This window comes from Neolamprologus brichardi, chromosome 2 (assembly GCF_056152115.1).
Source record: "Neolamprologus brichardi isolate AB-2024 chromosome 2, ASM5615211v1, whole genome shotgun sequence".
Classification (NCBI taxonomy): Eukaryota; Metazoa; Chordata; class Actinopteri; order Cichliformes; family Cichlidae; genus Neolamprologus; species Neolamprologus brichardi.
In genome coordinates, this window is record NC_142105.1 from 19,882,392 (window position 1) to 19,895,246 (window position 12,855).

The 12,855-nt window shown below is 44.3% G+C and overlaps 1 protein-coding gene across 2 annotated transcripts in view; it reads right to left on the bottom strand.

The window, feature by feature from the left end:
* The window catches only part of tenm1 (teneurin transmembrane protein 1), a 191,752-nt gene that overhangs the window by 168,312 nt on the left and 10,585 nt on the right, over positions 1-12,855 (bottom strand). For both annotated transcript variants that reach the window (XM_006781765.3, XM_087848169.1), the window contains exons 2-3: positions 7,272-7,544; positions 3,307-3,633 (exon numbers count right to left, since the gene is read on the bottom strand). In XM_006781765.3, the coding sequence (XP_006781828.2) occupies positions 3,307-3,633; positions 7,272-7,488 (544 nt within the window). In that variant the 5' untranslated portion in view covers positions 7,489-7,544. The remainder of the gene's footprint in view (positions 1-3,306; positions 3,634-7,271; positions 7,545-12,855) is intronic.

Sequence of the window (12,855 nt, forward strand, 5' to 3'; positions counted from 1 at the left end):
TCACTCTGAGCAGCAGTCAAGTTCTGTGAGGTGCTTTTTTTGATATTTAATGGATCAGATTACATTTTTTATTTCTCTCCGATATTCAATCCAGTAATTTATGTCAGTATTGGACTGATATGTAATATCTGTCTCAAGCCTCTGCTTTTCGGGGAAAAAAATATTTGTAATAGGTTAAACAGGATTTCTCCCGCACACGGGACTAAAGCTGCAGAATCTAGTCTATAAAAATTACAGAGCCCCTGAGACTAAGGAGGTGTGTGACCACAGTTCTGCCTGATTCACTTTGATTTCAAGTCCACAAAATAGAACTAGTGAGCATGACTGGACTTAGTCTGTTGCTTACGGCTGAATGTGGGAGTCTTCCCTCTAGGTTTATTAATATTATAAATCCCTGCAGCTACAGAGGGAGGACTGATACGTGTATCACCAAAGCCAAAGATTTGTTTTGTGCACATTTATGCATGCAGCACAACAAGGATGGCATTTTAAATTATTCATATATACACCTAAAAACATAAACAATCAAATGGATTTCTTAGCTTTGCTACACTTCCACGAGCTGTCACACTCAGACTTACACAGTTTACAAGCTCAAGTCAAAAGATTTATTGCATGCTGGCCACCCGAGGCCTGAACTCCTTCAGTCAGTTTTACTGTCCAATCCCTTTATTCTGCAATACAACTATCGTCTTTCTGATGATTTGTTATCATAACACATATGTTTTCTCACTAACCTGTAGTTGGTACACCTTCAGGTCACTCACTCCGGAGCATTCCCAGCCAACTTCTTTTGGGATGAACTACTTTAGAATCAGTGTTCACTACCACTCCAGGTTTCCAAGTCTTATGTAATGCTTTCCCAGATAAAAGTATACTGCATTTTAGACTGACACCTGCTTGTCCACATTCTTTTGTCCATGTCGTGTACGTCTGTGTGCATCTCCCAGCAGTAAACTCCAGCTGAACTACACTTTCTTTCTACTGCCAATCTCCTCTGTTCTTGCGATGAACTGTCGTCAATTCGGGGTGTTGATGTTTCCCTGAGTTTGTCAGCAGGTCTGACTGGCGCTCGAAAATGCCTGCAGCCTTCCTCAAGGGAGTCACAGTTGGACACACACACCCCACCACACAGCCTCCCACACACACACGCAAACATGAAAGAGAATAAAGACAGACGTCTGTACAAATGTGGCTTCACACACAAGCTGAATCTCCTTTTCTTTTACTCTTTCTTAATCTGTCGATCCCTCTCTCTATTTTCTCACACCTACACACACACACACACACACACACACACACACACACACACACACACACACACACACACACACACACACACACACACACACACACACACACACACACAGGGGGACTAAATTGACTTGTCAGCTTCAATCAGACCAGGAACAAAAGGATTCCTGCCAGTTTGAAGCTGACATCATTAATAGGTTTGGGGGGGGTGAGCTCTGAAGACAAAGGGAGTGCAAGGTCGGGCCGACTTAAAATGCACTTTCATTTTGGCAGGGACGTTAGCTTTTTGATTTCAGCCCCTTCACGCCAACATCTTTTTGCGAGTGCCTCTAACTTTCATTATCGCCGGGAACAGAGGGGCGTGTGAGACTTTGTTGTGCTGATGGAGAGAAATGTGACATCCATAATACATTTCCTATTAGAGGATGCCACGCATGGACACACCTGGCCATGTCTCAGAGAGAGATGGACAGGAAGAGGATAAGAATAAATGGGCTGCTGCCGGTGGTGGAGAGGGAATAAGGTTGCCGAGTAAAAAGGATACGGACGCAGCAGAGGAGCATAGGTGTGAGTGAAAAGGGGGGAGAGCGTGTTCTTGAGAAAAGTTTGGAGAGAGAGCCACAGGACATGCATTACATCATCATGTGACACATGAAATCCACATATAAACCGGCTTTCCTGGCGCACTGTAGCAGCAAAGCCCAACACTTTGAACATTTTAATCCTCCCCTCTTACGTCTGTGACTTCATCCATCCTTATTCCCTGCTGTCTGCTGCATTCAAAGCTGCCTCCACCTTTTTTTTTTTCTTTTTTTTTTGCAGTTTTAATTCTGACCCCGGATAAAGACAGAGTCCCTCATCTGAAATGGTAATATCTTTGGACCACATGCACGCAGACATCACAAATTGATTACTGTGTACTGCTGCAAGCATTCCCACTCTCTCTCACCCTCATTTTCAGTGACGCTGACTTCCTGTCCAGTGCACCAGCTATTCCCAAGCACCCCAAAACCTTTCTAGCTCCTTTTTCGCTCTCTCCTCTGTCTTCCCAGTCTTTCACCATCTTTGTCTAGCACTCACTTGAAACTAGCGTCTCCTTCACCTGTTTTACCCTCAACCACTCATTCCCTTTTATTCTCATTCTAATTATACCATTACATTACCATTTCTATTCTCTCATTTGCATTTTTTGCTTGCCCCTTCTCCTTCTCCCCTCTCTCTTTTTCTCCATCACCCTTCCTTTTCTCAGCCACTGAATACGTTCCACCTTTTTTGCGGCACATAAACAGACAGTGCCCTTGGGGACGGGTTGGAGAGCTCTGTCTTTGTTTGCGTGCACCTCTAACTAACTCTCCATCTGCAGGGAGCCCAGCCAAGCCCAGCAGCGCAAGACAGATAGCTGGCACCATCCCAGCCTCTTCTCTAGTTGGCCCAATATCTTCACCCCCTCCCCACCTCGCCTGCCTCTCAACTTCTCCTTCCTTCTAGGCTAGAGTCTTCCCACAGAGGCGGTTGTCAGCTGCCCTCAGGCAGCCAGTCAGGCACTGTAGACATGGGACCGCTACAATTCCTTTAATCCAAAATCTCCAATCCTTTTTCCAACTCATATTCTGTGGATCTTCATCACTGGACTTTCCTTGAGCTCAGAGTCAACCCCAGCTCACTCAATAGTACATTTACTCTATTTAGTCACATCAAATAGCCTTCAAAGAAAGAGGAACTTAAGCATTGCCTTTAGTTCAAACACTGAGAGTTTCAATCTCGCAATTGCCCAGGGGTGTAACTTAAATCTCAAAAAAAAAGAAGAATGTTAGGTGTTGTTTTTCTTTTGCGTTTATTGATGAGACAGGTTTTTTTCTACTCTTTTCTATAATGAGGCTATAAGTGTAGGATGTGAAACACCATCTCACTTCACCACATGCTGCATTCTCCTTGCTTGTAGAAAAGAAAATCATCAAAGGTGTGCTACTAAATTATCTGCCAAGCCGATCTCCACTGCTGATGGACAATCCCATTAACGAGTAAGAAGAGAGGATTTTTTTCCCCACTCACCATTGTCAGGCTCAGACTTCCTGTCGTGCTCGGTGTCAGTGAGAGAGAGGGCGGAGTTGGCGCGGCTCGTGAGGCAGGAGCTCTGCTCAGACTTGAGGCCGCGCATCCACATGTGCTGCAGGCCGTGAGCGGGAGACGGGTCCACCTCCGGCTCCGTGTCCACGTCCGAACCCACGCCGAGGGAGTAGCCGTGGCTGTGGACGTGCCCGGTCGGTCCAGAGCACAACACTTCCTCTTCCTCCTCCTGATGCTGCTGATGCTGCTGCTGCTGTTGGTGGATGTGAAAGTCTGGGCTCCTCAACTGCCCGGCCTTACAGAAGTCTAAATCTAGAGGGAGGGAGGGGAGACATGCAAAATGATCTCGCACAGCCAAAGAACTGCAAAGCCTCTAATACTGGCGTGTGTTTTTTATTTGCTTCAGCGACTAAGCTGACCAGGTGTTTGCTAGAGACAGGCATTTACAAGCCAAACAGTGAACACCTCCCAAATTATTCCAACAGGCAGGCTGTTATTTGAGCAAGCATTTATTAAAAGTTTTTTTTTCTTTCGTTTTTTTCTTCTTCTTTTTTAGCAGAGGTCCAAATCAAAATGCCAGCCTCAATTTTTCTTAACCATTTGCAGTGAGGCTATATCCTGTTCGGGCTGCCTGATGTGTGTTATTGAGCTCGAGATGTATTGAACTGCTGCTCAAACAGAGCACTGATCTCATCTATATTCTCCTTGGTGGGGTGAAGAGATCAGATAAAGATCAAACCTTATTAATATTGACTCAGACTGAGGGAAAAATTGAGCCTCATATGCTTTCAGGTATTAGAACGCCCTCCAACCTGTTATCTGAGAACATCAGATATACTGTGTTAGTCCTCTGGTTACACTTCAATTCAATTCAAATCAATTGAGTGCTACTTTTTTTTTTCCTGTAGAGGCAGTTGAGTAAATTTTCTTTCTCACCACATGAGTTTTCTGTTTAGAATGTATAAGTGGAAGTGAAGGAACTGATGTAATTGTGAAGAAATGAGGGCATCAATTGAAATCCATACAGATAGCTGCCTGGTACCACAGGCCCCTCTGAGAACACAGGAAAGAAACACTTCCCTTCCTTCTCACTTAGCGCAGCTAATACGCGTGTTAGGTCAGGTCCTCTGAACATGAACCGCAGCGTTTCAATAAAAGCCGCAGTCCTGTTGACCACTCCATTGACCAGCGATGTGTCCTGCTGTGCCTGTTTGATGGGGTCAAGACCAAGTCTGGCTCACATACTGTTCTGCTGGAATTAAAGCAGCCAAAGATTGGTCACCACTACACACTACTGTTTAGCTCAAATTGGCTGCAAGAGGGCAATTTGGAAGCAAATTGGCCATTTCCCAGTAGCAACAAACACGGATTGACTGCAAACTGAAAAGTTGTCTAACCGCTTTGTTTTGAAACGTATTTATGATAAAACAAGAGGCCGGGGGTGGAAGTGATTAGAGCGACAATATTTTTCTTTGAAGAACTTCCCATTTCCTGCCATTACAGTCACCCGCTCAGGCCTCCAGACTATTTATGTGACTGGTTTATATTACTGTGCTTTCTTCCAATCTCGTAAGTACCTGTCATGAGCAAAAATCATTATTTGCCAAGCAGTCTGGGTAAAAACAATCACAAGAAAGTAGGCTGAATATAATGTAAAAAAATCCCTGAATTGGATCCCAAATTTTAGCTTTGTGTTTCTTTCTCTGTTTGAGTTAAGAGCTTACACATTTAAAAAAGTATTTTTAACTCTTTCAATCAAATATGTAATTAAACTTGGGGTCATATATAGAGTCCACGTTGGGACTGTAGCACTGTTGCCTCACAGAAAGAAGGTCCTGAGTTTGACTCCGCTGTGTGGCCGGAGTCTTTCTGTGTGGACTTTGCATGTTCTCCCCGTGTTTGCGTGGGTTCTCTCCGGGTTCTCCGGCTTCCTCCCACAGTCCAAAGACGTGCATCTATTGGGGTTAGGTTAATTGAGGATTCTAAACGGCCACTCGCTTTTTAAAATCTATTCTTAATTACAGATTAGGTTTGATTAACTAACTGAAGTCTCTCTAAAAGGAGAGAAACTCCGAGAACCCCTCTGAGACACTTTTAATTGTTATTGTGCACGCTTAGCAATAATCTTTGTAAACCTAATGAACTCGGGGCACGTACACTGCCCCTCTGTGTGATCGGCTGGGATCATGCACAGCGCTTTTATTTATTTGTTTATTTTTTTGCTCGTTTTAGTATAAGAGTTGGCAGGAACCTTGTGTGTTTATGTATATGTATGTTAATAACAGAGCAGTTTACAGAGAACTTCTGGTTTTGTCTTTTTGGTGTCATCAGAAAGTATTTTGCAAGAATGTGAAATGAATTAGTTGGAAAAAGGTTCGTAAATAATCAGATTCTTACTTAATTCAAATATTTAAACTGTGATGCATTTCTGGCTTTCTAAACAGCATGCTGAAAAAGCACGAATTAATTAGCATCCATTAGTAGGGGAAAAAAATGTAATTATTTTGGTCATTCGTTTTTCAGCTCTGTAAAATGGTCACGTCGCTGGGGACCTGGCTGTCTATCTGGCCATCTATCAACAGTATCGGTCCAAAGTAAACAGGCTTAGCACAGACAGGTGCAGCGCAGAAGGGAGGTGATGTGGGATTAAATGGAAAGAGAGAGGAATTTGTAATATTAGTGGATAGTGAAACACGTGGGAAAAAGAAAAGGAAGGATAGGAACCGGAAGGAACGGGAGGAGAGGGCAAGATGGGGAGGCTTAAAAGATGAAGGAAAAAATGAAGAACATGGGTGGGGAATTAAATGAGAAACGAATTGGCTGATCTTTGTCACGAACACCGTAATCCATTAAAAATGTCACTGGAGGCAATGTCCCCCCTTAACAGTTGGTTACTTTGGTAGGGTATACTATATATAACTCTGTGGCCCAAAGATGAACAGATGTGCTTTGTAGAACCGGCTGCCATTGACATTTGAAAGGCTGCTTTGGGGGGGTCTCGTGCACCTTACCATATGACACTGATGGCAGGGGATGTTGTTTGTTATGGAAACAGAAAGGCGAGTAACTGCTGAAAAAGGCAAGTGCAAGTGCTCTTTTGACACCGCAGTGTCGTGGAATATATCGAGGCAGCATCATTATGACTAATGGCCATTGACAGGTTGCCGTATGGACGAACAGGACGACAAAATCCATAGCAGGTGGCATTCAAACCATGAAATCCCTGGAGCGGGCCGCTTGTCAGGAGTTGTAACCGTTATGAATGGCTAATGTTGCTTGTTAGCATGGTGGGTAGGTCTTGCAGAGGAGCACAAGGTTGAGGTAGTGGAAAGAGTATCTATTGATCACCATGACCCCTGCACAGTGGCGTGCTCCCGATGAGGCGCTGCTTCTCTTTTAACACCACACATGACCTGCATAAAGGCCATCCATCACAGCGCATGCTGGCCCATTTCTCCTCCTGTCACCAACAGGGAAGACATTTTTCGGTGTGTACGTGTCGGGGTGTGTGCACGCGCGTATATGCAAGCGTGTGTGCATGTATGCGTGCCTCTGTCTGCCCGTGTCAGTATCTGTGTGTGTGTGTGTGTGTGTGTGTGTAATGAAGGGTGGTGTTCCACCCCAGGTGAGGCCAGAGAGGTTTGGGGTTGACCTAGTTTAGCTGTGGGAGAGAAATATCACCTCCGTGGAGAAGAGGTAATTGGCTGCCTCCGACTGTCCTTCTGGCTCATTGTGGACTGTAATAGGTAATTCACAGAGGTCTTTTTAAAGACCTCTGTGTGTGTGTGTGTGTGTGTGTGTGTGTGTGTGTGTGTGTGTGTCTGCCTATCTGTTGGTGCCAGTATCCATTTGAGTACACATACAGTATCTTTGCAACCGCGGACGTATATTTCAAGTAACTATATCCAGCCTAAGCATGCCCTGATAGCATGATAAGCGTGACCTTGTACCTTGTTGGGGTTGGCTGTAGTTGCTTTGCCTTTCCCGATGTGAACCGAGGGTGAGGCGAAGCTCGTGTGTGTAGTCAGGCAGGGTCTCGCGTGATGTGTAAGAGCGGTGATGGGTGCGCCCATCCTCACTCTCGTCGGATGAGCTGGTGTAGGACATCTCCATTTCATGGCGCCCCTTAGACAACGGCTGGTAGGGTTTGCTGTCCATCTCCTCCATGGCTCGCAGGGCTCCACTTTAGTCACTCAGCACAGCCACAGCACAGAGCACAGAGTCTGGAAGAAGACGAGGCGGGTGAGACGCAGGGCAATGGGGTAGAAACAGCGAGGAAGGGAAAAGGGCAGCAGGGAGAAAGAAGAATGGGCCAGCGGTGGAAAATGAAAAGAAACAGGGGATAAAATGGACAGGGGCAGAGGAGAAAAATAGCACAAAAGTCTATTATTGAACACAGTGGAACAGTATTGCAACATCTGCTCATTCCAATTACAGCAGACATTCATAAACAGCATTTGGCTTCTTTCATATTTCACACCAAAGGTTAGCTCCAAATCAATACGCTCAGAAGGGACCGCGATGGTAGCCATTATGTCCGCACGTGTTTGAAAAAAAATTGGCCCAAATAAAGCAAAGCTTAGTGTTCTGTCAGTTACAGTTTCTATTTTTCCTCTCGCTACTTTAAGCTTTATCTCTCTTTTACAGACGAGCATTGACAAGCTACGAATAAATCTACAAATTTGTCGCTGAGAGCCGTGTCTCTCACTCTCAATAAACGTTGTGACTCACCAGATTCTGAAGTAATGATGAAATGCTATTAGAAGCCAGTCTTTACAGTGTCATTGCCCTCCCGAATGGAGTAATGATAAATCAGCTCTTTTGGCTCTATTCAGCTCCAATTCTCTTGTTCTTCTTTCAACCACATCAAAATCTGCTTCCGATAACGTCCATCGCTATATACTTATACCGCCAAACTAATGATTGATTGGGACGACGATTAGAGCACAGAAGAAGTGATTAGAAAATACTTCATTCATATTAGTTCTCTTTCATCGTGCCCTGCTCGAGGCCTTTCCAGCCTATTTCCTGCAGTTATAAAGCTTCTAAATGGAGCTTGAGAGGGTCATTGCTCATAGAGACAAAGTGCTATGGTATTGACCTCTTCAGGGAGTCCTGTAGTCCATATATCAAAGCCATTAGAGCGTGCCTGCTCAATACCTCAGAGATCTGCGGCATAGGGTGATCACCACCCGCCTGATACAAGTTTACAGCTGACCTTTCTACCACTGCAATAACGCTTTTATTCCACCTGAAAGCCTCCCTAGCCTGGCCTTGCACTCACCCTCCTCATCCCCTCCACGCATGCACACACACACACACACACATGCAGACCACCCACTGACCTCTGACAGCAAACAGTCAAAAAATGGGCCAAGTCACTCGCGCATTCATCTTGCACACACCCCCACCCTAAAAGCTCACCGCTAGCCTTTGCTTGCATTCATCTTTCCCCCTTTAAGCACAACAGGGCCTTTTAAAGTGCACAAGAGCATTTTCTGTGCAATTATCTCACTTCTCAGTCCGTACAGTAGCGTACAGTAAGCTTCTCCGGACTCACTCGCACGCACGCATGCTTGTGGTTCTCTCTGCAATCACGATGCTTTTCATTTTGATTGGCAGAAGTTATTGCAAGGAATCAAAGCCCGCTATTATCTCAGCTGCCCTGTCAGAACGGGATTGACTGGTGTCACCTTCTCTCTGGTACGGTGAGGAGCGAGTATACATTACCCTGTGAGCTCCGAGCTTGCTTCAGGCACTGACTGCTGTCTGTCTCTACAGAGGCTCTCTGTCCCGTTTTATGTCTGTCTTACATTTACACAGAAAAATGAAAGACTGCAACGCGGCACAAAGGGGCATCATCTTGTTCCTCCGCCGTGCGTTTGAACTCGCACAGACGGTGTAGCGAACATTGCTCTTAATAAATGTAGTTGCGCTTGTATGTGACATGTATAATTCCCTCTTTCTTGTACCGGTCCACCTCTGCTTTCCCTCCTCCCCACTCTTCCCCTGCCTCGCGCGCTCTCCGCCCTCCACCTCGTCCTTCGAGGCTCCTGCGTTTAGAGAAGTAAGCCTGCTGGCGGGGGTTATTCCTGCTAATTCTAGCCCACAGTAGGGTGCCCATTAGGGGGGTTGATTCTTGGTTTTGATGTTGAAACCTGGAGATTGTTTCCTAGAGCCAAGCTCGCTTCAAACAAGACACAGGGGCGTTCTCTAGGACAAGTCAGCATGTGCCACCTGAGCTCAACACCAGGCGAGATTCACAGCTGAGGAATAACCACCTTGGGGCAGAGTGGGCACATTGTCTCAGCTACTGGCAACTCTTCCAAGAGAACAAGCACAATTGCTCTGAAAAGGTCCAAAGATGTTGTTATAATTAGCTCCGTGCTAGAGTAAATTTTTAATATAGGATTCTTTCAGACCTTCCTTACAAGGTTTGTATCATCTCTCATCATTTATTTATACACTTGTAGAACACGGGACTACACGGTGCATTTGTTAAGCTAAGTGCTTCATTGTATCACCATACTGCCAGTTACTAAAAATGATCATAGTCTGATTGCAAATGCAAAGACAGACTGACTGGTAGACCGTAAAAAAACGTATAAGCTATAAGATATGTGTCGCAAATCGATTATGGGTGAATATTTTTATGCACTGACAATGTGCATATCGCTCGAATCTCTTATTCGTCTGTGAATAGCATAATAAATGTGTTTCTGCTATGAATGGAAAGCAGTGATAAAATGGAAATAGAAAATCTATTCTCACTTGTTAGATAGACACAAACAATATGGGAAACATATGGGCTGTTGCTAAGGTGATCAAGCAGCCTGCATCTTAGGAGGAGGAGCTATGTATTTAGTATAACTTTGAATTTAGTTTTAGCTGTTCTGGCAGCCAGAAATATCTCATTTTTGCATTCTTCATGGTTGTTAATGTTTTCATCGGTAAGGAGATTATAGGCCTTGACCCTGGAGGTACATTATCAATATCTGTTTGAAATGAACACTGAGCTTCTTCAGTGTGTCAAAAGCAGCCACAATCACTGTCTTTATTTTACAAACAGCAACCCTGGAGGCTGAAAAAGGAAGCCAAAGTAGAGATGCCAAAATTCACAGTTCACTTGAAGCAGGCTCCAAAAGTGAGTCAATCTCTGTAGTCTTCAATGTTAAAAATGCTGAACTTTAAAGAGGAAATTATTGGGATTACAGTCTGGAACAAAAATCATTTTTTTGTTCCCATAGATAATTTTTTTCCATCTCTGCAGCTATCAAGGATTATGTTTTCTTTCTTTTTTTTAGGTTTTAAAGTTAGGGGCGTGGCCTCTTTGACAGACATCTGGATGTTTCATGTAGTACAGCTCATCCACAAACTTTGTGTTCCAGTTTTGATAGGTACAAGTATTTTTTTTGTGTTTTACTTAGCACTGATGGTATAATTTGTATAATTATGGTCAATCAAGATTGCACCAGCTATGTTGGAGACTTCACGTTAGGTATGTTGTTGACTACTACCATCTTTTATACCAGGGGTCTGCAACCTTTAACACCCAAAGAGCCATTTGGATGCGATTTCCACGCAAAAGAAAACTCTGGGAGCCGCAAATACTTGTTGACATCTAAAATGAAGATAACACTGTATATATTGTTTTTTACCTTTATGCTTTGTGTAAACAACTAAGGTGTGTTGCTTAAATCCATGAAGTGCTACAGAGAAAATTACATTTTATTTATGTAATTAAGAAATATAACAAAAGGAAAGACACCCAGCTGAACTAAAATCATCCATGTAGCAAACAAAAACTGTTGAGAGCCGCCAGCCTTATATCGCCTTTGGGCTTTTGGAGCATTGACCTGACTTTTAAAAAATAATTGGGGAAAAAAAAGCACTATGCTGCTGAAAAATAAAAAATAGATATTTGCAATATTCTGCCTAAATATGTATTTTACCTAGTTAATGTGTGTGGCGTGGCGTGGTCTGCAGCACCGCTGCAAGGGAGGTGGACGCACCTAAGCGGCACCCGCAATCGCGCCTCGCCGCCTTAACGTCTGTGCTCTCTATGCTGTTGTGTTAATATGTGTCGGGCTGTGCGCTTTAACACCGGCTGTATGCGTACAGCAACCATGTGTGAAAAGTGGTCAATAAAGAGATGCTGAAAAGCATGTTCATGGAAACATCGTGGGGCCTGCCGTGATATGTTTATAATGGAACTTCTGCTCCTGAACCTCTGCGCACAGCGTCTGCAAATCGGAGCTGTACGAAGTCACTTTCATCTTTACGCAGGACTGTAAGCTGTCATCTGTGAGGCGTGAGGGGTGTTTGTTTTTAACATAGTTCACGCTGGAGCTGCTGACATAATGTGGATCCGAAGATCCAGAATTGTCTTACCTGGGGTTGAAAGTCTTGATAAATGCACGGCGTTTCAGCGGGTATACTGGCTTCCGTAAGTGTGACGCTTATTTTGAGCGATCAAAAAAATAATAGAATATAATTTTATTTTTATATTTCAATATTACATTAATCTTCTAATTTAGAACTACAAGTTACAAAAGAACTAACATAAATAAAATACACTTCAGCTAATTGCTTAAAAATAATAATTTATTTTCCCAAACCACACGGAGCCGCACTAAAAGGACTAAAGAGCCGCATGCGGCTCCGGAGCCGCAGGTTGCCGACCCCTGTTTTATACAGGAATGGTTTTAAAGGTGGAGGACACTGACATTTTTTTATCCTAATCTTTTCTGTTTTTTCACTAGTTTTGATAGTGTTAGTGTCAGTGTCACTACTGGTAGCATGAGGTGATATCTGGACCCTACAAAGGTTGCAAAGATAGTCCAATTCCTCCAGGGTGGCACAGTCTCATGAGCCTGGAGGAGATTCCAGGAAACAGACAGTTACTATAGGAGAGTTGGACTGGGCCGTAGAGGGTCCTTTACCCATCAGCAGGACTGGTATCTGCTCCTTTGTGCAACGAGGAGTAGGATGAGCGCTGCCGCAGATCACTGGTGTGAATGTCTCTGACCAGGCAATCTGACACAGACTTCATGAGAGTGGCCTGAGGAACTCGTCCTCTTGTGGGCCCTGTGCTCACTCTCTAGTGCTGTGGAGCCTGACTGGCATTAGCCATAGAATACCAAAATTGGCAGGTCCACCACTGGCACCCTGTGCCATTCACAGATGAGAACAGGTTCACCCTGAGGACATGTAACAGATATGAAAGGGTCTGGAGAAGCCTTGGAGAATTTTATACTGCCTGTAACATCATTCAGAATAACTGGTTTGGTGGTCGGTGAAGGTCTGGAGAGGCATATCCATGGTGGGACACGCAGACCTCTACAGGCTAGTCAATGACACCATGAGTGCCATTAAGTATCATGATGAAATCCTTGGATTCATTATCACACCCTACATCAGTCCAATGGGTCCTGGGTTCGCCCTGGTGGATGACAGTGCTCTGCCTCATGTGGTGAAAGTCTGGAGGTAATTCCTGAAAGATGAAGGAAATGATCAAAATGATCTAGCCCCCAT